At 40.2% G+C, this 25,686-nt stretch overlaps 1 protein-coding gene across 1 annotated transcript in view; it reads right to left on the minus strand.

Annotated features, from left to right (window-relative positions):
* The window catches only part of wdr81 (WD repeat domain 81), a 34,369-nt gene that overhangs the window by 7,011 nt on the left and 1,672 nt on the right, over positions 1 to 25,686 (minus strand). The window contains exons 2-9 of the mRNA XM_060944003.1: positions 23,025 to 23,536; positions 18,049 to 21,605; positions 17,833 to 17,940; positions 15,009 to 15,202; positions 3,267 to 3,448; positions 2,974 to 3,139; positions 1,724 to 1,889; positions 796 to 1,635 (exon numbers count right to left, since the gene is read on the minus strand). Coding sequence (XP_060799986.1) covers positions 796 to 1,635; positions 1,724 to 1,889; positions 2,974 to 3,139; positions 3,267 to 3,448; positions 15,009 to 15,202; positions 17,833 to 17,940; positions 18,049 to 21,605; positions 23,025 to 23,383 — 5,572 coding nt within the window. The 5' untranslated portion in view covers positions 23,384 to 23,536. The remainder of the gene's footprint in view (positions 1 to 795; positions 1,636 to 1,723; positions 1,890 to 2,973; positions 3,140 to 3,266; positions 3,449 to 15,008; positions 15,203 to 17,832; positions 17,941 to 18,048; positions 21,606 to 23,024; positions 23,537 to 25,686) is intronic.

Consider the following 25,686-nt stretch of genomic DNA (forward strand, 5'->3'; position numbering starts at 1 on the left):
GGACTCATACATTACCATGGATTCATGCCGCAAAATTGAGCACTTCTTGAATCCTCACTAAATGTACAGTACTGTACAAAAGTCTTAGGCACATCATAAAAAACATTTTTTTAATGTTGAAACATTTCATTTCATTATTTTTAAGCCATTTTTGGTCGACAGCATTTCTTTACATGTGCCGCACATGTAAAGAAATGCTGTCGACCAAAAGTGGCTTAAAAATAATGAAATGAAATGTTTCAACATTAAAAAAAAAGTCTATAAAGCAGCAATAAGCCATAATAAATGAAAAAGTTAATATTTGGTGTGAGACGACCCTTTGCTTTAAAAAAAAAAGTTGCAGGTACAGTGAGTGCAGTTTTATAAGGAAATGGATCACTGTAGGATTTACTGAACATCTTACAGAACCAGCCACAGTTCTTCTGGTCACTTTGACTGTCACACTCGCTTCTTAATTTTGCAACAAAACCCAGCAGCCTTCATTACGTTTTCTTTTTTAATCTGAAAAGTGCTCTCTTATGTAATATGCTGCTCAGATTCAAACTTTTTTCTGTAACATTTAATTTTGTGCTGGAAAATGAACGTTTGGACTCTAAAATGTTTTTGTACTGACTTGATAATGTAGAAGTCATAAAAGAAAAATCTATAACAAAAACTTTTATGAAAAAAAAGGGGTGCCCAAGACTTTTGCACAATGCTGTATATTGACATGCCACATGAAAATGTTCGATTAATCCATGCAGTAGAAAGAAAGTTGCCTGCAGAAATTGTTCTATACAGACAGAATTATCTCACCTGTGAACTGGTCCCAAATGTGCACTGTACCATCACAGCTCACCACCTCCTGTAACGCCTCCAGCTGTGTAACAGAGAACACAGACTTGCGATGGCCTGTGTATGTCAGTCGAGGCTCTACCTCTCGCGTACCATCACCATAATTATACAGTGGCCAGAGTTTCACTGTTTTGTCTTTGCTTCCAGAAAGAAAATAGTCCTCACCAGCTAGTGGAGCCAGACACTTAACTGTGCCTGAGTGACCCAAAAAACTCTGCAGGCGAATCTGGTGGAAATGGAAATGTGGGTCTTGCTGGTTAAAGCCAATCTCATATTGCCAATACGCCAGCCAGTTACCCTGCAGAGAACGACTACTGCGTGGGAGTTCCTGCTTCAGCACACTGTCCTCTGGAGTGTGACCCAGGACCCAAGATGAAGAAAGTGAGGAAACTGGTCCCACTAACATTGAGGCAAACATGGGGTTAACAAGGCATGATGAAACATAGCTCACATGAGGCCGTCCCCAGGTATCAAGAGAGGACTGATTCGGGCTTCCACTTGGCTCAGTGTCCCGTGCTACTTGGATGCGATTTCCTACCAAGTGACTGCCGAAGGTTCCAGACTCAGGAAGGGAATCCCCACTAAGAGGAGTTGAGGTGGATGAGGGGGCTGGGAAGGGGCTGCGACCAAACTGGTGATTTAAGCTTGGAGAGAAGCCCATGGAAGAAGTGGGCATTTCTGCTCTTTGACTGCCAGCTAGGTCTGATTCTGTGCTTCCTGGACTTACTTTGTTTTGGTAGGACATAGCCAGTCCCCAAACTAATTCATGATTGGGAACTAATTTGCGAATAACTGTGTCACCTAAAACCAAACCAAAACAAGATATTATATTAGGATAGTAAGTAAGTAAGTAATACTCTAAAAAAACAATAGGAGAGGACTGCCTCACCAATGAGACAGTGCAAAGGCTTATAGAAGGTATACGCCATCTCTGGGTTGAACACGGCCTGAAGTTCTTCCAGAACCCCTAGTTCACAGGTCATCGCTGTTCCTCCTGGAGTGCAGATATCAATGTATGTGTATTCTCCAACCTCTTTTCGGGGGCCCTTCTCAATCTACATAGCAAAATGCCAATCAAGAAAGTTAAACAAAGGCACAGGTTAAAATTATTTTTTTTTGGGGGGGGGGTTAGAGCAGTAAAAGGCCTGATTCAACCAAATCAGCCTAACATTAGGAAACCAGATGCATTACTGATTATTTATATGTATTCGTACCAATACTCAGGCGATTATAGGAAATCACGTGTGCTGATTTCTCGACCAATTTCTGATTGGTCGAGAAATTCAGATAATTTCTCAATCACCTCAAGTGACTTGGCAAAATGGCGGCCAATCGATTTGTCACAGTAAGTGAAGAAGAATTACAAATTATGAAGGAAAATGCTATTTCTAAAAGCACTAAAGATGCGGGGCGGCACGGTGGTGTAGTGGTTAGCGCTGTCGCCTCACAGCAAGAAGGTCCTGGGTTCGAGCCCCAGGGCCGGCGAGGGCCTTTCTGTGTGGAGTTTGCATGTTCTCCCCGTGTCCGCGTGGGTTTCCTCCGGGTGCTCCGGTTTCCCCCACAGTCCAAAGACATGCAGGTTAGGTTAACTGGTGACTCTAAATTGACCGTAGGTGTGAATGGTTGTCTGTGTCTATGTGTCAGCCCTGTGATGACCTGGCGACTTGTCCAGGGTGTACCCCGCCTTTCGCCCGTAGTCAGCTGGGATAGGCTCCAGCTTGCCTGCGACCCTGTAGAAGGATAAAGCGGCTTGAGATAATGAGATGAGATGAGACTAAAGATGCTATGAAGTTTGGTCTAAAACCATTCAAATGTAATGTGGAATTGTGATTTTATTTTATCCATTTCAAAACAAAGTATTTTATGTGACAGCATAGATAAGTGACAAACCTGCGCTGTGCCTTTATTACATTTACATGCTGCTTTTGAAGTTATTAAAATTTTTTTTTTTCATTGACTTAATTTTTTTTAAAATAATCACCTGTGCATTTATACTTAAAACAATTATCCGCCTCAGGCTCAGTGAACAATAACCTCGATTTCGTCTCAGTTATTATTCACCAATATTTACTTCACCTTTGGTGAATAATTGTTAATGAATATGCATCAACTGTATTAATATGTACCAATTTGTGTTACCTGGTTTTGCAGACTGTCCAGGAAAGAGAAGACCTGAAAGAACTTGCAGAGTGTGTCTGCCATGTGCTGTTGCACCATCTCCCTTCCAATTCGCTGCCCTATCAGTGCCATCAGACTGAGAGTCTTCAAGCACACAGCAGAACGGGACTGCACCCCACTGGGAAAACTGTGAACAAAGGAACAGCCACACCAAGAAAAGTAATATTTAAAATTTATTGCTAAGAAGTGTGTGCCCTCACTGTAGCTAAATGCAGAAGCTAAAAATTAAAAAGGACTCTAGTGTGGGACTTTACCCCATTTTGGGTGAAGTGAGCAGGTCAAGCAGGGGCAGAAGCACATCTTGATTGATCTTCATCAGCATGTCCATTAGAGTGGTATCTGACAGATAAACTATAATATTCTGAGTCAGCACGACTGCACCTAGAAGGCCTGCCTCCTTACGAGTATTCAGGCGGCAGGAGGAAGGGGGCGACACCTGGAAAACGGTTATGAAAGAACAAAAATTTGTCAGTGGCAGGTATTAAATTAGGACTGGGTACCGCATTGATACAAATTTTTTTAAATGGTGTACTACCACATCCATTCAGTAAAATGACAAACAAAAACGGCACACAAATAATCATAACTCATGGTCATAAATATCCTACAGTTGTGTTCAGAAGTTGACACACATTCATCTGGACATGAAGGTCATGGCAACACTGAGCCTTCAATAATTTCTTTGAACTGTTCTTTTTTTTTTTGGGAAATAATGATTATACAACATATATATGGCACACAATTTTCAATTTATTGTGGGTTTTCTGAAGTCAACAAAGGATCAAAATTATACATACAACACTCCTAATAATTGGTTAGATGTCCCTTAGCAAGTTTCACTTTGACCAGATGCTTTTGGAAGACACCAACAAGCTTTTCACAAAATTCTGCTTGGCTATTTGTCCACTCTATTTGGCAAAATTAGTAGAGTTGAATTAAATTTGTTGGTTTCCTGGCATGGACCTGACTTAAGCACATATTTTTGGTACAGAATTTACGTCCGGACTTGGGGAAAGCCACTTCAAAAGCTTAATGTTAGCCTGCTTTATCCATTCCACAAACAGCTCTGATGTGTTTGAGGTCACCGTCCTGTTGGAACACCCAATCATGTCCAAGGTTCAGCAGTTTAGTTGATGGTTTGAAGTTATGTTAAAGAATTCTGTGGTAGTCATCCTTCTTTAGTATTCCATCTAACTTGTTTAAACATGCTTAACAGTTGCTTAAAAGTTGGTACGGTGTTCTTGAGGTTGAATTCCTCCTCTTTATTCCTTCAAACATACTTCTGGTCATGGTGGCCAAACAACTCAATCTTTGTCTTACCTGACCATATTCCTCCAAAAGGCTTTTTCTTTGTCCTTGTGCTCAGCTGCAAACTTTAGTTGAGCTTGAAGGTGCCAATTTTGGAGCAGGGTCTTCTTACTTGGACAGGAGCCTCTCAGTCCATGGCGATATAAATCCCATGTGACTGTAGACAGTGTTAAAGCAGCTTCCAGTTCATGGCAGGTCAGTGCCTTGGTGATTCCTGGGTTGTTCCTGAACACCCGAACCATTTTCTTCTCAGCCAAGGGTGACGGTTTGGGTCTTTTCCCAGACCATGTCAAAATGGCTACACCTCCAAATGCCATGTCCTTGTCAAACAAACCCTTTTTATGTTGGTACAGAGAAGCTACCAACTGTAGTCAATCATGATTACTAACAGGAAGTTAAGAGACCTTGTCAAGTTTTGCTTTGCTCCTGCTTTGCTCCTGCTTGATCTTTATTTTACTTTACTTTCTCATTTAATTTCCACTATTTTTTCATTTTATTTTTCATCTTTATAAGCTTTTAATTTAATTTTAATTTAAATTCCACTATTTTTTTCATTTTATTTTTTATCTTTATAAGTTAGCTTTTAAAACAAAATGCCAGGGGGCAAAAAATCCAGGAGATCCTGCAGAAAATGCACAGAACTAGAACAGAGAATTTCTATCCTGGAATCAAAGATTGATGCTCTGCCAAAGACGGACGAATTAAGAGCGATATCTCAGGAAAGGAGTACAGAAACAGTGGCTGAGAATGCAGAGATTGCACCTCGACAGGCCGATAGCATTGCAGATCAAGTGGATGAATTCATCGATCTAACAGGGCAAAATGTGAGTACAGAAAACTGGCACATGATGGGTGGCAGGCCCAAAAATAAAAACAGAAGAGTAATTACCTCAACACCAGCTCGTTCTGATACTATGCAACCCATGCTCCACAGCCATGCTATTAGAAATAGAGCTAGGTCTACAAATTACAATAGGATTTACAATCCTATGGAAAATCCACAGCCCATAAGGCTTCAGAACAAATTTGAATGCCTCAGGGCTGTGGAAGCGGAATTTTCAGGCGGACAAACACATCGTAAAAAGAGATCGCACCACAACCGAAGAGCTGTGGGAAGAGGCAAAAAGCAGCTCGTAACACCACCTGATCCCACAACCCTTGTTCTTGGTGATTCCACTGTAAGACATTTGAAAGGACATGGGATGATTATTTGCTGCCTTCCAAATGCATCCATCTCTGACACCAAAGACAGCATTTTGAAGCTCATGTCCGAGCATAAAACTATCAAACGTATTGTTGTGCATGTGGGAGCAAATGATGTTTTCAGAGAACAGCTGTTTGTCCAAGATGATTTCAGAAAACTTTTTTCTGATCTCTATAAGACTGGAATACAATCTTTTATCAGTGGCCCACTCCCTGCAAGGGGAAGCTTTGCATTTACTCGACTCTTCAGTCTTAACACCTGGCTTGGAAAAACTTGTTTTTCATCTGGTATGAACTTCATAGACAATTTTAACCTTTTCTGGAATCACAGAGAATTCTTCAAGCCAAATAGCACTGAACTCAGCTGGATTGGAACCAAAGTCTTAGCAGATCATTATAGACTTGCAATTTTCTCTCAGCCAACATTGAGGAAAACAGTTGATAAGATGTCGCAGACTGACCTAGTTAATATCAACAATACCTCTGCAAAGCCAAAACAATCATCTATTCAAGTCTTCACCAAGGACACACAGCCATCTGGGGCAGACTGCCAAGAACCATCTGGGGCAGACTGCCAAGGACATCAACAATCACACGGAGAATGTGAGCATGCGATTTTATCATGCGATTCCATCCAGATTGAGGACCTGACTAAAGATAATCATGTCAAGGCTGCATCATCCACATCTCGACCCCATGCAAGTATCACAGAGACTATCAGGGAGACAGTCACCACAGAGACAGTCATGGAGATACTTACAAAGACCTCACCAAAGTCTTGCTCTTCTGATTTTATTGTACCATCTCCGTCTCCCCCCTGCATGGATTTCCCTAATAGTATGCAGAGACTGCTGCCAATGACTACACTCTCTTTTTCCAGCCCAAATCTGTTGCGACAAGCAGTGTACCCAGTTCATCAAAAATTAACCAACAGACTGAACTGTGTTCGCCCAGGACTTTCAGCTGGCTACCAATCTTTTTCACCATCTAAAAGATACGACATCTCCAATTCTTTCACCGTCAAACCAAATGGAACATACAGAAAATCTTGTATGATGTGCTGTGGGTCCCTGCAGTGGGTGTAGTTTTGAAAACAAGCTGGGACCCAGTATGCCTATGCCATTCTCTATTCCTGTGTTGATAAGAAATAGAAAAGATAGAGCATATTTAACCCAGGGGGTAAACCAGTCTAGTCTCCTTCCTGTTTCAAAACAATATCAGAACGCCCAAGCGGATATTACTTCTAGACTTTCTGTAAAGCTAGCTCTTCTGAACATTAGATCACTTTCAAACAAGTCATTTTTAATTAATGATCTTATCTGCAAACACAATCTTGATTTTTTGCTTCTAACTGAAACTTGGCTGGATCAAGCAAATAGTGCTACCACCCTTATTGAAGCAACTCCCCCAAATTTTAATTTTATGAATGTTACCCGACAGGGGAAAGGTGGAGGGATCGCAAATATATTCAAAGTCTCTTTTCAATGTAAACAATCCTCACTTGGTGATTTTACATCCTTTGAACACTTATGTGCACTTGTTACATGCTCTCCTAACATATTATTATTAACTATTTACAGGCCTCCGAGACATTCACAGGGGTGATAGCGTTCCGGCGCGCCGCGCCGGATTTCCGGCGCGCCGTGGCTGGGGAAAAAAAAAAAAAATCTTGTCCTGTGTCATTCTGAGATGCGCAGATAGACAATAAAGGGAATTCGGAATTCCCTTTACTGTCTATCTGCGCATCTCAGAATGACACAGGACAATGGGTGAACTAGATTTTTTTTCTTTTTTCCCCAGCCATGGCGCGCCGGAAATCCGGCGCGGCACCGGAACGCTATCACCCCTGCATTCAGCCAAAGTTTTTCTGGAAGAGTTTGGTGAACTGTTGTCAGTCATTTGCTTAGAGTTTGACTGTCTTATTATATCTGGGGATTTTAACTTGCATGTAGATAATCCTGAAAACACTTATGCCAAATAACTACTTGCACTTATTGACAACTTCAACCTAGTACAACATGTACAGGGGCCGACCCACTCTCGTGGTCATACCCTTGACCTCGTCATCACAAAGGGTCTTACTGTTTCTACTACTGTTGTTGACCTGGCCTTATCTGATCATTTTTGTGTTTTCTCTGATGTTTCTATGTCTCACATTCAGAACAGCTCAATGACTATGGGTAGGAGAGTCATAAACGACAACACGTGTTCTCTTTGAGCAAGCTCTCTCTCGGATCTCAACCAAAATGTCAGACTCTGTAGATGATTTACTGGAAATTTTTAATTTAAATATGACCCAAATTATGGATGATATTGCTCCATTCAAAATTAAAAAAAAAAAAAAAAAGTCAATAATAAGCAGAAAGCACCATGGAAGCAATACCCAGCTGTTAAACTGCTAAAGAGAGAATGTTGAAAGACTGAAAGAAAAAATGGCGCAAATCTAAACTTCACATCCATTATCAAATCCATAAAGAGATGCTTTGTAAATATAATTATGAAATTCGTAAAGCAAGACAGTCTTTCTTCTCCAGCATCATCAACAGGAATATGAACAATGCCCGTGTGCTATTTTCAACAGTAGAGAAGCTAACTAATCCCCCACCACAATTAGCACCTGAACTTCTCTCAGTTAATAAATGCAATGAGTTTGCATCCTTCTTCAAAGGTAAAATTGATAAAATACGGCAGAATATTGCTCATAATATATCTCAGTTGCAAATAATTGAAAAACTGCAATCACCAGTGACACAGACAGATAACTTCAACACAATGTCAGAATTTTGTTTAATTGATTATGAGATTCTTGAAAAAACTGTACAAAATCTCAGTTCCTCAACATCTGAATTGGACATTCTGCCCACCAACTTTTTTAAGTCTGTTCTTCATCTTATAATTACAGATGTGCTTCAAATCATAAATACATCCCTAGAGACTGGCATTGTTCCTGTGTCCCTGAAAAAAGCCGTTGTAAAGCCCCTATTTAAAAAGAATAATCTGGATGCTTCAGTATTAAATAACTACAGGCCAATATCAAATCTACCATTCATCGGGAAAATCCTGGAAAAAATTGTCTTCAATCAATTAACTGCCTTCTTGATATCAAACAGCTGTTTTGATAACTTTCAGTCAGGATTTCGTGCCAATCATAGCACTGAAACAGCGCTGATTAAAGTTATAAATGACATACGTCTTAATACTGATGCAGGCAAAACATCGGTCCTGGTGTTACTGGACCTCAGTGCAGCTTTTGATACTGTTGATCACAACATACTGCTATATCGACTTGAACACTGGGTTGGGTTGACTGGTAAAGTTATCAATTGGTTAAAATCATACTTAAAAGATAGAAGCTTCTTTGTTACCATGGGAAATTGTTCCTCAACATCAATGTCCTTGACCTGTGGTGTCCTCCAGGGGTCAATCCTTGGACCATTACTATTCAACCTTTATATGCTCCCACTTGGGCAAATTATCAAGAACAATTCAATTTTGTATCACTGCTATGCAGATGACACCCAAATTTATTTTGCTCTATCACCTAATGATTATGCCCCCCTTGAATGTCTCTACCAGGGTATCGATCAAATCAACAACTGGATGTCACAAAATTTTCTTCAGCTGAACACAGATAAAACAGAAGTAATTCTATTTGGAAAAAAAGATGAAAGACTCAGGATTACCACTATTCTTGACACAAAGGGGAATAAAACAAAAGAAATGGTTAAAAATCTTGGTGTTTTCATTGACAGCGAGCTAAACTTTGACAGTCACATGAAAGCAATCACTAAAACAGCATTTTATCACCTAAAAAACATTGCCAAACTAAGAGGACTTATGTCAAAAAATGATCTGGAAAAACTTATACATGCCTTCATCTCTAGTAGAGTTGATTACTGCAATGGCCTTTTCACAGGTCTACCAAAAAAGACCATCAAACGACTTCAGCTGGTTCAAAATGCAGCAGCTAGGGTTCTCACACGAACAAAAAGAACAGAGCACATTACTCCAATTCTAAGGTCCCTTCACTGGCTTCCAGTAAGCTACAGAATTGACTTTAAAGCATTGCTGCTGGTGTACAAATCTCTAAAAATGGTACAGAGCCCAATTACCTCTCTGATATGTTGCAGCAGCCTAACTCAATCAGATCTACCAGATCGCAGCAGAAAAACTTACTGGTAAAACCTGTTGTTAAAACAAAGAGTGGTGAAGCAGCTTTTAGCTACTATGCAGTACAGCTATGGAACCAACTGCCAGAGGACATCAAAAATGCTCCTGCTGTTGGCAGCTTCAAATCTAGGTTAAAGACCAGGCTGTTTTCAGATGCTTTCTGCTAAATTATTAATATTGTCATCTCTACATGTAAACTCTTTACTTTTACAGTCTCTGCATGTTTTAAATTTTACTTAACTTTTATTCTATTTTATTCTGCTGTTTTTTTTATTGAACTTTTACTTCATTTTATTATTTTATTTCTACTATTGTTTAATTCTTATTATTTTTCTTCCCCATTTATTTTATGTAATTTTATTTTCTATTGCTTACTGTTTTGCTTTTACTTCTGTAAAGCACATTGAACTGCCACTGTGTATGAAATGTGCTATATAAATAAACTTGCCTTGCCTTAAGACATTTTGGAAATTTCAGCACCAATGAATTTAAGTGGGTGTATGCATATTTTTGACCACGTGTTGATTTCAGAAAACCCAAAATAAATTAAAATTTGTGCACCAAATTCTTGGGTTTTATTCCTAGACAAAATGCATGTTGTATATTCATTCTTCCCAAGAAAAATAATGATTCAAAGAAAAATCACTGAAACCCCAATATTGCCATGACATTCAGGTTCATGATGCACGTATGTGAACTTCTGACTGCAATTGCACATGATTTTCACAAATTCCCTATAAACCAATTCTTATTTTCAAGCTAAATCTCTCATAAAAACACTAATCACCAAGAGATTAATGCCAAATCTGCCAGCCAGTAGCCATTCAAGCCAAGTAAAGGTCATGGATGTTTTTTTAAAAACCAAAAAGCAATGTTTCTGCTGATAACAGAAGTTTGACCACCAATTTGATCACCCCATATTACACAAACAGAAGACCATCATTATTCTATATCACACACACACACGTATGCATGTACGTACGTATGTACGTACAGTGGTGCTTGAAAGTTTGTGAACCCTTTAGAATTTTCTATATTTCTGCATAAATATGACCTAAAACATCAGATTTTCACACAAGTCCTAAAAGTAGATAAAGAGAACCCAGTTAAACAAATGAGACAAAAATATCATACTTGGTCATTTATTTATTGAGAAAAATGATCCAATATTACATATCTGCGAGTGGCAAAAGTATGTGAACCTCTAGCAGTTAATTTGAAGGTGAAATTAGAGTCAGGTGTTTTCAATCAGTGGGATGACAATCAGGTGTGAGTGGGCACCCTGTTTAACAGGGATCTATCAAAGTCTGATCTTCACAACACATGTTTGTGGAAGTGGATCATGGCACGAACAAAGGAGATTTCTGAGGACCTCAGAAAAAGCGTTGATGCTCATCAGGCTGGAAAAGGTTACAAAACCATCTCTAAAGAGTTTGGACTCCACCAATCCACAGTCAGACAGATTGTGTACAAATGGAGGAAATTCAAGACCATTGTTACCCTCCCCAGGAGTGGTCGACCAACAAAGATCACTCCAAAAGCAAGGTGTGTAATAGTCGGTGAGGTCACAAAGGAACCCAGAGTAACTTCTACGCAACTGAAGGCCTCTCTTACATTGGCTAATGTTAATGTTCATGAGTCCACCATCAGGAGAACACTGAACAACAAATGGTGTACATGGCAGGGTTGCAAGGAGAAAGCCACTGCTCTCCAAAAAGAACATTGCTGCTCGCCTGCAGTTTGCTAAAGATCACGTGGACAAGCCAGAAGGCTATTGGAAAAACGTGTTTTGGACAGATGAGACCAAAATAGAACTTTTTGGTTTAAATGAGAAGCGTTATGTTTAGAGAAAGGAAAACACTGCATTCCAGCATAAGAACCTTATCCCATCTGTGAAACATGGTGGTAGTAGTATCATGGTTTGGGCCTGTTTTGCTGCAGCTGGGCCAGGATGGCTTGCTGTCATTGATGGAACAATGAATTCTGAATTATACCAGCGAATTCTAAAGGAAAATGTCAGGACATCTGTCCATGAACTGAATCTCAAGAGAAGGTGGGTCATGCAGCAAGACAATGACCCTAAGCACACAAGTCATTCTAGCAAAGAATGGTTAAAGAGGAATAAAGTTAATGTTTTGGAATGGCCAAGTCAAAGTCCTGACCTTAATCCAATGGAAATGTTGTGGAAGGACCTGAAGCAAGCAGTTCATGTGAGGAAACCCACCAACATCCCAGAGTTGAAGCTGTTCTGTATGGAGGAATGGGCTAAAATTCCTCCAAGCTGGTGTGCAGGACTGATCAACAATTACTGAAAATGTTTAGTTGCAGTTATTGCTGCACAAGGGGGTCACACCAGATACTGAAAGCAAAGGTTCACATACTTTTGCCACTCACAGATATGTAATATTGGATCATTTTCCTCAATAAATAAATGACAAAGTATAATATTTTTGTCTCATTTGTTTAACTGGGTTATTTTTATCTACTTTTAGGACTTGTGTGAAAATCTGATGATGTTTTAGGTCATATTTATGCAGAAATATAGAAAATTCTAAAGGGTTCACAAACCTTCAAGCACCGCTGTATGTATGTATGTATGTATGTATACATGCATACATACATACATACATACATACAGCGGTGCTTGAAAGTTTGTGAACCCTTTAGAATTTTCTATATTTCTGCATAAATATGACCTAAAACATCATCAGATTTTCATACGTGTGTGTATGTATATATATATATATATATATATATATATATATATATATATATATATACACACACACACACACACACATATACATACATTCACTGGATATGAGCAATCGCGCACTCTGATTGGGCTACTACTAGGTAATCGGCTCATATACCATGAGTAGAGAAAAACAAAATTGCGGAATGTTTTGCTGAACCAACCGAGGACAAAATAAAAACTCTACTCGAAAACAAAACCCCTGAAAATACAAAAAGGATTTAAAGTATTTGATGGCAAGAACGTATCTATTTATTTTTCAAGAATTATTATTATAGCATTTTTCACAAATGGCTCCTGTCATTTCGCCAGTTTGTTTACATTACAGCCATTAATCCCTTTTCAGACTACAGATCAATAAGGTTCAAAGCAACTATGCCCATTCTCTTGAAACTAAGATGTTAATTCTAGTTCTGTAGAATGAGATAATTATTGCGTTAGATACAGACCATGTATTCTACAGTGGATATAAAAACTCTACACACCCCTGATAAAACTTCAGGCTTTTGTGACACAAAAGTAAAACCAAGATAAATCAAGTCAGATCTTTTTCACCTTTAAAGGTCCCATGGCATCGTTTTTTCATTAATTGTGTGGTGGTCTCTAGTATGAATGAATGCCCTGTGAGCCGGTTTTGGTGAAAAAAATGCTGTGGTTCTCCTGTTTCAGGCTGTTCTAGTTTGGTGGAGGAGCGGGTGGCGGGACAGCGACAGGATTTCAGCTCTTATCATTAATATTCATGACATGTAAACGTGTTACCTCTGATTGGCTAACAGCACTGTGACGCTACCTCCAGTGGGTCAGAACAAGCGGATGTGGGTGTCTTACTATGGCGAGAGAGAAGGAACAAACCGCAAAGGGAAAAATACCGCGCGCTGACGTCATTAAGGTGCGACGCGAGGAAATAAAATAAATTCAACAAATGTTTGGGTTTTTACTGAACAAACAAATAAATAAAAGGAACGAGTGACTTAAAAAAAAGAACGTGGGTGTCTTTGTAAAAACTGTTTTGATTGGCTATTATAACAGAGCATGCTGCATGCTTTTTGGTTTTGTAGCGCAGAGTACCTGGCTAACTGCAGGAAGCGGTTAGCTGCACAGCTAATGTAGCCATTGCAAGGCTAACGCACCGATTTTAAAACACGGCAAAACGACTTAACAGTTATACACTTACTTGTTCGCTGTTTGTGGCTGATGCGGCAGGGATGCTTGGTACGGACCCAGGCTTCAGTGACAGTTGATGTGCAAAACCTGCCCTGTACTGTCCCAAGTTGTGGAAACATTCATCAGGAAAATGCTTCCGACAAACATACACCGTCTTAGGTAGACTCGACGGCGTATTATTGGAGTAAATAAAATTAAGCCACTGTGTCTTCAGGGGCTCTCCCGTCGGCAGTAAAAACAGACTCCTTTCTGTGTTGTCACATCCATGTACAGCGCAACTTCCATGTTTGGTGGCAACTTTTGAGCTGGGCGGGCAATCCATACAGTGGGTGGGAATCCAGAGGGGGGGGCGTGGGGATCATCTCCCTTGCTGACGTAGTAAAGGGAAGAGCCTATCAACGCGCCATTTTGACGCGCCATTCTCAAATTTTGACAAAGGGTGGGCATAGTTTGGTTTACACATTATGAAATTTCTAGCCACTGGGGTGACTTAAGAAGGTCAGAGGAACTCATTTTAACGTTAAAAAACCTCAGAAAGTGAAAATTTCATGCCATGGGACCTTTAAATGTGATATAGCAACCAACAAAATTCAAGTGAAAAAAAAATTAATAAAATCAAAACGTTGTGTGTGTGAAGATGTGTTCATCTTCAGCTGTCTAACAGAGGCCCACAGGTTTTCTGCAAAAATAGATTGATAAATGCCAGATATTCATGCGGCTGTCAATGTCGCTGTATGTTAAAGGCATCTCTTGGCAGCCTCCCTGATAAATTTTCTTCCTGCCCTTTTGCCAGTTTTTGAGGGACGTCTTGTAACGTCACTGTGATGCCCTACTGTTTTCAACTTGTGATCTTTTAATAATTTGATCCTATACATGATTTGTAAACTAATTGTGGACCATGGCTTCAGCAGTCAAGCCAAGAAAATGTAAAGAAAATGTGTGTGATCATTACTTTTGAACACGAGTTAGAATGTGATTGGTAAAGTCTGAGCACAGTCACATGCCCCAATATAAAATAGTATGCACACTTATAACAGGTTATTGTAAGATTTTTTTCCTCTCTCTTCCACCTTGTGTTTCCTTTTTTCACTTGAATTGTTTTGGTTGCTGTATCACATAAAGGGTAGAAAAAGATCTGGCATGATTTATCTTGGTTTCATGTTTTTACACCACAACCCCCCCAGCAATTTTAATAGGGGTGTTTAGTCTTTTTATAGCCAGTGTACTTGCATTTTAGTATTTTGCTAAGATTTCTGTCAGTAATGGAAACATCCTGATTTTGTCCTGAACTGCAAATGGATGAGAATATTCATGCTTTCTTGCAAGGTCAGTGTATACATAATGGACCATACACTTTAAACAAAAAGTTTTAAGGATGATTAAAAAAAATACTTGCCAGATAACCAATGTATGGCAAGTACTGATAGGTCAGAACAGGTTCTCCATACAGATGGGCTATGTAGATGAGACAATCAAGAACTGGTTTTGCAGTCTGGTCACCAACAATTGGTTTCTTTTCATAAGCACTTCCCATGCTGTCAAGGCTACTCTCTTCATTTGCAGACAGCAGAAACTGGTGCTTCTCAGGGCCTTTAGAGAGAAATGTTTAAAATACTGAATTAAGACTGGTGAGAAAATACATGCCATATGGTAAAGTACAACCCCGATTCCAAAAACGTTGGGACAAAGTACAAATTGTAAATAAAAATGGAATGCAATAATTTACAAATCTCAAAAACTGATATTGTATTCACAATAGAACATAGACAACATATCAAATGTCGAAAGTGAGACATTTTGAAATTTCATGCCAAATACTGGCTCATTTGAAATTTCATGACAGCAACACATCTCAAAAAAGTTGGGACAGGGGCAATAAGAGGCTGGAAAAGTTAAAGGTACAAAAAAGGAACAGCTGGAGGACCAAATTGCAACTCATTAGGTCAACTGGCAATAGGTCATTAACATGACTGGGCATAAAAAGAGCATCTTGGAGTGGCAGCGGCTCTCAGAAGTAAAGATGGGAAGAGGATCACCAATCCCCCTAATTCTGCGCCGACAAATAGTGGAGCAATATCAGAAAGGAGTTCGACAGTGTAAAATTGCAAAGAGTTTGAACATATCATCTACAGTGCATATCATCATCAAAAGATTCAGAGAATCTGGAAGAATCTCTGTGCGTAAGGGTCAAGGGTGGAAAACCATACTGGGTGCCTGTGATCTTCGGGCCCTTAGACGGCACTGCATCACATACAGGCATGCTTCTGTATTGGAAATCACAAAATGGGCTCAGGAATATTTCCAGAGAACATTATCTGTGAACGCAATTCACCGCGCCATCCGCCGTTGCCAGCTAAAACTCTATAGTTCAAAGAAGAAGCCGTATCTAAACATGATCCAGAAGCGCAGATGTCTTCTCTGGGTCAAGGCTCATTTAAAATGGACTGTGGCAAAGTGGAAAACTGTTCTGTGGTCAGACGAATCAAAATTTGAAGTTCTTTATGGAAATCAGGGACGCCGTGTCATTCAGACTAAAGAGGAGAAGGACAACCCAAGTTGTTATCAGCGCTCAGTTCAGAAGCCTGCATCTCTGATGGTATGGGGTTGCATTAGTGCGTTTGGCATGGGCAGCTTACACATCTGGAAAGACACCATCAATGCTGAAAGGTATATCCAGGTTCTAGAGCAACATATGCTCCCATCCAGACGACGTCTCTTTCAGGGAAGACCTTGCATTTTCCAACATGACAATGCCAAACCACATACTGCATCAATTACAGCATCATGGCTGCGTAGAAGAAGGGTCCGAGTACTGAACTGGCCAGCCTGAAGTCCAGATCTTTCACCCATAGAAAACATTTGGTGCATCATAAAACGGAAGATATGACAAAAAAGACCGAAGACAGTTGAGCAACTAGAATCCTACATTAGACAAGAATGGGTTAACATTCCTATCCCCAAACTTGAGCAACTTGTCTCCTCAGTCCCCAGACATTTACAGACTGTTGTAAAGAGAAAAGGGGATGTCTCACAGTGGTAAACATGGCCTTGTCCCAACTTTTTTGAGATGTGGTGTTGTCATAGCCTAGTAAACTAGACCCACCCGCCTAGCGGCCAAAAATATTTTTTGCCTGCGAGTGGATCTAGCCTCGCACCATATCAACAAAACACCCCGGGCATCAAATCGTGCCCGCCAATCACAACGCAAGGTTTTTGTTTGGATTCTTTGGGCGGGCTTGCAGGAGTGATGACAAAGCTGCGCGACGCTGGAGAAAGCACAACAGGAAAGATGGCTACGGCTAGTGAACAGCGCACGTTTGACTCCGCTTTGGAATCAGTTTTAGAAGAATTAGACTTGGAGTTTTAGTTGAAACATGAGCAGGAAGAGGCTCTCCGCTCATTCCTTTTCAAGAAGGACGTTTTCGCTGTTTTGCCGACCAGCTATGGCAAAAGTCTGATCTACCAGCTGGCTCCGCTCGTAGCCAAAAGGATGGGGCTAGTTTGTGCAGTATGAAGAATTAATAAACAGCTTTGAAACATTACTTTTTGATTGTTTCTTATTTTCCCGTTATTTTAAATTTAAGGGAAATTATTTCACCAAACACCACTAAATAAAAACTCTCAAAAACAGTTTAAGCAAACCCTTGAAAAACACTTGAAAAAAATAAGTGTATGTTAAGTATGTGGTACAGACTCCAAACTTGTGGTCATTATCTCCAAACTTCTTAATATCTAGAACCTGTTTATTAATTAATACGCATTTTGAAAAATTATTTATTTCAAGGCCTCCCCCACTGCTTTCTGTCGCTCTGACTACGTCACAGTCACTGTTGCGCTGATTGGTCAGAGCGTTGGCCTATACGCACAGAGACAGTTTGAAAGACAGCGGGTTGTTCCACCCCCACCCTTCGGAAATGTCTACGAGCGAGGCCAGACTAAATATTCACATTTAGTCTGGCTTGCCAGGATAGTGTTGTCATGAAATTTAAAATCACCTAATTTTTCTCTTTAAATGATACATTTTCTCAGTTTAAACATTTGATATGTCATCTATGTTCTATTCTGAATAAAATATGGAATTTTGAAACTTCCACATCATTGCATTCCATTTTTATTTACAATTTGTACTTTGTCCCAACTTTTTTGGAATCAGGGTTGTATTTAGTATGGCAGCAAATGGTTTCATCAAATACATCAGCAAACATAAATTTGATTCTTACCTATATAGCAGGTGGTAAGAAGACGCAGAAGATTTCTAGCTACATATCGAGAGGTTACGGTGGGCCCCAATTTAGCAGACAGCCATCTTACGGTCTTGCAAACAGTGTCTGATTAAAAATGTACATCAAAAATTACTTACACAATGGTAATTCCCAAAATTTCTGAATTCACAAAATTTCCAAAACATTATCCCAAAATGCTTCCCCCCCACATACCCAATAATATCTTGTGTTCTTTCTCCTCAGAGTCCTCTGAAGGGTCATGCTCATCATCCTCTACCCCCATGTTTTTCTCACTCTCTCCTTGCACCATTCCATTCATGAAGTCACCCTCTAGAGTGCCCACTGTGGCTTCAGACTCCACTGTGCAACCAGACAATGTCAGTTCAAGACTAGGAACTTTCTGTACTATGCTATCTTTCTCCTCTGCTGTTGCATCTTCATCCTCCAGATCACCTCCATCTTCCCCATCACTGGTCTGCTTTAAGTCCTGACTGCTATCAGCAGACTTTAAACTTGCACGATCCTTGGTGGAGTCTCCATCTCCAATGGACACCTCGCTGGCACTACTCTTGTCACTTAGTTTACCCATACTTAGAGATTCCTGGTCTTGATCTTTGTTTGCAGAGTTCTTGCCTTGCAGTTTAGCAGACACTCCAGATGTTGGCACAGACGATCCATTATTGACGTAAAAGCCGTTCTGAAAGTCCTCACCATCAGCAATAAAGTCCTGGTCATTCAGACTGATGCCTGATGAGTAGTCCACAAGTCCTGGGTCTCCAACCCCGACACCTCCACTACCATCACCATTGCCTCCTCCCACTTTGCCAACTGAAGTAGCTGATGACGACCTGCCATTCACACATTCAAAGTCTTCTTCCTCTTCTCCTAAGCCACCCATACCAGCCCTTAAGGCTTTAAGCCCATCCCATTCATTCCCTGCCACTGTGCGACAACTCTCAAATCCAGTGATAACTTGGAGCACATGAGGTAGAAGGCTAGACAAGAAAGCTTGCAAGCCAAGCCGCACTATAAGCTGTAGCACAAAACAGTCTGTGTAGAGGTAGAAACGACCACGAAGGCAGTGGGGGTTTTCATATACACCTATGAGTGGCTTTATCAAATATTTTGATGAATTGCGTGGCCCAAGGACACTGGACACCGGTTCAAATAAGTACCAGGCAGCATATACTGCTGTAGACTGTTCCGTCATTAAAGCAAGCACAAAAGGTAAGAGAATCTCCAGTCCCTCTGCAGTGATATCAGCCTGTAGAAGAGTCTGCAGCTGTTGCCATAAGCTAAATACGATATCCCGACCTTGAACATTGTTGACAGATGCCATCTTGGAATGGTAAGAGAAAATGAAGTGATGAAGGGCTGGGAAATATTCAGGGAAAGGTAATGGAGATAACACCGGAGTAAGCAGTTGCCAAGGATTTGGTGGAGGAAGGCCCTCATAAATTGGGTCATACTTGAAAAGAAATGGTAGGCCAGCATAGTGCAAGTTCAAAGCTTCAGTCTCAGATGTGTGCTTGTGAATCTGCAAAAGGCTCTCAAGTGCATGATGAAGTGGTAGAGGGACATCCCTAAGACTGGCAGAGCAAAACTTCATTACTGCTCGATAACGGCCAATCAAAGATGTGCCTGGTTTTATACATTGGAGTTTTGATGAATAAAATATTTCTGCAATGAAGACACCAAGGGCTTGCAAGTCTCTGTGAAATAGGTCTGTAAACGACAAGAGTGCTTTTGATGCAGTACCTAACGCTCTCCTGTCTACGTCCACTGTATTCTGAACTTGGGAATGCAACCCTTTAACTAAGAAGATATTAAGCTTCTCTAACTCTTCTAAAGGCTGTAAAGGCTTGAATCCTTCCGGGAGATTTATTTTGAAATCATCTGTGTTCATGCTAGAAGCAGCGACACCTTCCTGCTTCTTAATAATTGAGGTTCCTCTGTGAAGAATGTTACCCATAGATCCAAGAGTATTTGTGGTGCTGCTTGCAGTTTCTCCAGGGAAAGAGCTATGAGAGGGAGACAATATCGAAACGGCATGCTCCCCAACTGTCTTCCCTCCTGCAGAGCTTGCAGTAGGTATTGGCATAGTGGTGGTGGTGGTAGAGACAGTAGCACTTAAAGAATCAAGTGCCTCTGTTCCTTGCTCAAGCTCTTCATCCCTATCAATCAGTGTCCAACCACTAGATTCACATCCCGTTGCCTCTGGGACTGTTCTATCCACATCTACTGTAGTCTCAAGAGGTGGGATTTGCCACGGTGACACACTGATAGGACCAAGGTGGGGAGGTTCTGCTGGTGAATACTGATAAGGTGCAAGGCAGGGTGGGTGAGGTTGGTCAAACAGTTGAACAACTCCATAGCTGGTTAGATGAGTATGGTTATCCACCAAGTGCAAGCATACATTCTTGGCTTTTACTGCTTCTTTACCTGTTAGCTTATAGCCAAAAGTTAAGTCAATCCAATGGTGTAGGTGCTGGGATACTTCACGACTGTCTAAAAGGCGCCTGTGCATTGCAATAAACTCCTCATAGGAGTCACACCATGGAGGCACCTCAAGATCTGGCATGTCTGGATGAATGGATCGAAATATAGAAGGATCCGTGTAGAATTCTGGTATGCATTCATCTGGTGTCCAACTCTGAATACGCTCCATACTAGCTGGGTATTCATTGGGCTCCCATTGAGAACGAACATGGCTACAAAGTACTGATTTGGGTGTTTGTCTAGCCTTGTAGACATAGTAGGTAATGTCTGATAGAACATCTGAAATATGATGGGGTACATGGAGATGATCAGACTGTCCTGAACCACTAGGCCCTACTGATGCACCAAGATCAGAAGGAAAGAGGTTTCCAGTACTGCCATTAACTGCTGCTACAAGAGCTTCTTTGGTCATTTCATAAGTGAAATCCAGTTGTTTATCCCCCTTATTTAGACGAAACTTTGACCTCCTAAGATCACGAAATCTTCCATATGGTACAGTGAAATCTACCACCCAGGGTAAAACTGGGTGATAGTTGGGGTCACCCTCACGTCTTCCTGCTAATCTGTTCAATTCCATCAAATAAGAGAAGTTGCTGACTCTACCATGAACCCAGTCTAAGACCAAAGATTTCAGATAATCCTGACAATCCTGACAGTGCTGTTCTCTGACATCACTTAAATTTTCAGCACCTTTATCTTTTACGGTTTTTGGCATTTGCCGTCGCATTGCATACTCTGCTGCATTCCTGTCATCAATTTTTTCATAATGCGCTAGAGAGATTTTGAGGCGACTGCAAAGCTGCTCATCGACAGCTATGTCCTGCAAGGAAAGCTCGCCACATGACAGTCCTGATGCATGGCATTCACGCATCGCTATGAGTACCTGGTACAAAATGAACAACACTTTAGCATTGCTGTTGGCAAGCTTAGCTGGACTGTAGGTGACAACATCATGAAGGGAGTAACGTGTATATGGGAGAATGATGTACAGCACCTCTGCTGACTCAAGCAAGCATTCAGCTGGGATTACATTTGGACACATTGTGTCCGTGTTTTGCTTGACTGCTGAGGAGCTGGATGATAGAGGACACTCTTTTTCTTTCTCTCGGGCTGGAGAGAGCGATGGTGACAACCGGTCAGTTGAGAGAAATGTACAGCCAAACAGTTTTTGCAAAGCTTGGTGAACTGCATCAATGGCCAACACCTGTGTTTGGTCTGTAGCACTTGCATATGGCTGCACATGGTTCATGTATGCCTCATGCCACAGATTCCTGTAATATAAACAGGCAAAGTTCTTAGTAAATATTTTGAATGTGAGACATTTGTGTTTCTAGTCTCCACTTTCTTGTTCAGGCAGAGAGAATGAGAACGTTTATTTTATGGCTTAGGTGATGTGGTATGCAGCTTATGTTATGGCTTATGTTTATATGATCTTACAGAAATGCAATATGAAGCTAATACAGCAAAAGATACACTATATTGCCAAAATTTTGTTGACAACAGACCATCATAACCATATGTGCTCGGTGAACATTCCATTTCAGATTAAGTCCCCATTCGCTGCAATGATGATCTCCAGTTTTCAAGGAAGGCTTTCTATTAGATTTAGGAGCATGGCTGCGGTCATGTTGCAACAGGTTTGGGCTGGGCCTTTTAGTTCTAGTGAAGGGAAATTGTAATGCTACAGCATACAAAGACATAGTAGAGTCTTCTGTACCATAAATCAAACCTTCTGGCAACACCTGTCAGGTGTCCACAAACTTTTGGCCATATAGTGTATACATCTATTACAAATAAATAAATAAATAAAATAGTAATTTGTAGCCAGGATAACATGTTTTATTCTATTCACATTCATTGGATATGAGCAATCATGTGCTCTGATTGGCTACTTTACTACTAGGCTATCAGCTCATATCGCGAGTAGAGAAAAACAAAATGGCGGAGCATATTGCTGTACCAACCGAGGATGAAATAAAAACTCTACTTGAAAACAAAACCCTAAAAAAATACAAAGAAAGCAACAAAATATGGAATAAAAGTATTTGATGGTAAGAATGTATTTTTCCCCCCAAGAATTATTATTATCGCATTTTTCACAAATTGATAGTCATTTCGCCAGTTTTACATTGTAAATGGAAATGATTGTCAGACATTTTGTATAAAGTTTTCATTTATCAAATTTGCAAAAAATTTTTAAAAATCAATTCAATCTTGTCGTACATGGCTTATAGCCAACTCTGGGCTACGCGCCTCACTGGCCATCAATTCATGTACAACTCAATTTTGTGGAATAACTTAAATAGTAATGTAACAAATATAACATTCTCAAATTAAAAGGTCGTAATGATATAAAACAAAATCTGATTGTTGTTTCTTCCTAAAATAGTTTCACAATTTACTATTTGATCTAAATTATTTAAATCAAGTCTGTATCAGTCAGCTACCTAATCTGCACACGTCATTAACTTAATTTAAATTTATGGCTAAGCTAAAAACAAAAAAACTAAAATATTTTACTAAAAAACACAAATATTGTAGGTTTTAACACCTACAAAATTCTCTCCTTATTTAAGGAGAGAATGCCTATAAATAATATATTGCTTAATGTTAAAATTGTGAGCTTCTAATTGATTTTGAGCCTACTCATATGTATTAAATCATATTACTTCTTGGTCCTCATTATTTACCTGATGTTGCATTCTGATACTTCCTGCATCTGTCTCAGGAAAGAGTCCTGGGAGAAGCCTTCCCCACGCCAGCCTGGCTCCTTGGCAATCTTATACCCCAACTTGCTTTTCCTTAGACCTTGAATGCAAACACGAGTCCATCCAGGTGGTAACTTTACCTGAGAGCGTTGGAGGAGAGTACGGATATCTCCATCACTACTACAATCATAACGAGCACAACGGGTTACTCTCCTTTCTCTTAGCCCCATAATCCAGCGGGTCGAAACGAGCGCCACCAGTTCATGGGGTCGTGTTCCTGGTCCAATCTGCCTCTGGTCCACTCCAAGGTCCCGCTCTAAAGCTGAGGCCAGCCACTCCATGGCGACCTCTCAGGGTTTAACCAGTATAAGCCGAAGTCTTGATGCCAGAGCTTTTTATTGCCCCTCTATGAAAGGAACAAACGGACCCCTCCTATCCCACCATGAGAAGCTCATAAATGGGTGGAACAGTGAGCATCAGTGAACATTGAATTTCTATGAAGAAACAAAACAATCAAAGCAAAATAAAAACATGTGTTAATATCAAACACGACTAGTCAAGAATTCCAATGATATAGGCTTAAGGTTTCCACTACATGCTGTGCACAAATAAGACTAATGAGATTAATCACTGGTATATCTTTATACATGAATCCATTCATCAATTTTGTTCATCATAGGTATCTGCTTTATCCTGGTCAAGGTCATGGAAGATGCAGCGCCTATCATAAGAACCATAGGTGTGAGGCAGGAATACATCCTAGATGGGATGTTGGCCCATTGCAGGGCACAAACCCCTTACACACACACATACATAATATATACATTCATGTCTCAAGATGATATACAGTACCAATCAAAAGTTTGGACACACCTAATTCAATGGCTTTTCTTTAATTTTTATTAATTAAAAGTCACTTCATGTCTTAAAGTAATGATAGATGTTGTTTCTCTTTACTTAGCTGAGCAGTTCTTGACATAATATGGATTACCACAGTTGTGGAATAGGGCTGTTTACTGTATTTTTATTATTTACTATTTAATTATTTCAAACGCATTAAAAAAGCAAGAAATTGCAGTAATTAACTTTTGACGAGGCACCTGTTAACTGAAAAGCGTTCCAGGTGACTCCCTCATGAAGCTGGTTAAGATAATGCCAATAGTGTGCAAAGCGTCATCAAGGTAAACGCTGGCTACTTGGAAGAATCTAAAATATGAAACACTTTCTTTTTAACACTTTTTTTGGCTTACCACATAATTCCATATATGCTCCAGATGTTATTTCATAGTTTTAATGTCTTTACTACTGTTCTATAATGTAGAAAATAGTCTAAATATAGAAAACCCTATGAATGAGTAGGGGTGTCCAAACTTTTGACTGGTACTGCATATTAGCTCCATCTGACTAGTTTTTGGTAGGTAGGAAGAAACCGGAGAACCTAGAGGAAACTGACAGACAGTAACCTGAGCTCAGGTTCAAACTGAGAACTATATATGAATACATAATTACATATACACATTCAAATACACACATGCATCAGTTGTAGCATTACGAATGCATTTTCTCAGAGTAAATTTAACAACTGACAACCAACATTCAGCCTGATTCATTCATGTTCTGTATCGGTTATCCACTATGGGTCGCGGGTAAGCGAGAGCCAAGCCCACCTGACACTGGATGAGATGCGGGGTACACCCTGGACAGGTCGTTATTCCATTGCAGGGCCAACACAGAGATGAACAACCATTCACACCTGCATTCACACTTATGGATAATTTCGAGAACTAATCCATGTGTCTTTTGGACTGTCAGAGGATTCAGCCTGATTTTGACACAATTTTGTTTTGGCTGACAAATATCCAGCCTCGTATTGTGACATAACCGAAAAACAATGATGTGGCATCTGGGACGCCCAATATTACCCTGACGAAAAGTGTAGCATGTCAGATTAAATTTTTTTTTTTTGTATTTTCTTGCCTAGTTTGACAACTCCTACGACGTGATCTTTGACATTCCATCTGTAGCCGTGATTCACAATTTTTTGACCCTCCTCACTGACAACACACAAGGACGTGAATGATGACTGGTCAGGGTCAAACCGAAAAACATCGATGTGGCATTTGGGACGCCCAATATTACCCTGATGAAAAGTGTAGCATGTCAGATTAAAATTTTTTTTGTATTTTCTTGCCTAGTTTGACAAGTCCTACAACGTGATCTTTGACATTCCATAGCCATGATTCACAATTTCTTGACCCTCCTCACCGACAACACACAAGGACATGAATGATGACTGGTCAGGGTCAAACCGAAAAACATCGATGTGACATCTGGGACGCCCAATATTACCCCGATGAAAAGTGTAGCATGTCAGATTAATTTTTTTTTTTGTATTTCCTTGCCTAGTTTGACAACTCCTACGACGTGATCTTTGACATTCCGTAGCCATGATTCACAGTTTCTTGACCCTCCTCACCGACAACAGACAAGGACGTGAATGATGACTGGTCAGGGTCAAACCAAAAAATAGCGATGTGGCATCTGGGACACCCAATATTACCCTGATGAAGAGTGTAGCATGTCAGAGTTTTTTTTCTTGCCTAGTTTGACAACTCCTACGACGTGATCTTTGACATTCCATCTG

Source organism: Neoarius graeffei, chromosome 17 (assembly GCF_027579695.1).
Source record: "Neoarius graeffei isolate fNeoGra1 chromosome 17, fNeoGra1.pri, whole genome shotgun sequence".
Classification (NCBI taxonomy): Eukaryota; Metazoa; Chordata; class Actinopteri; order Siluriformes; family Ariidae; genus Neoarius; species Neoarius graeffei.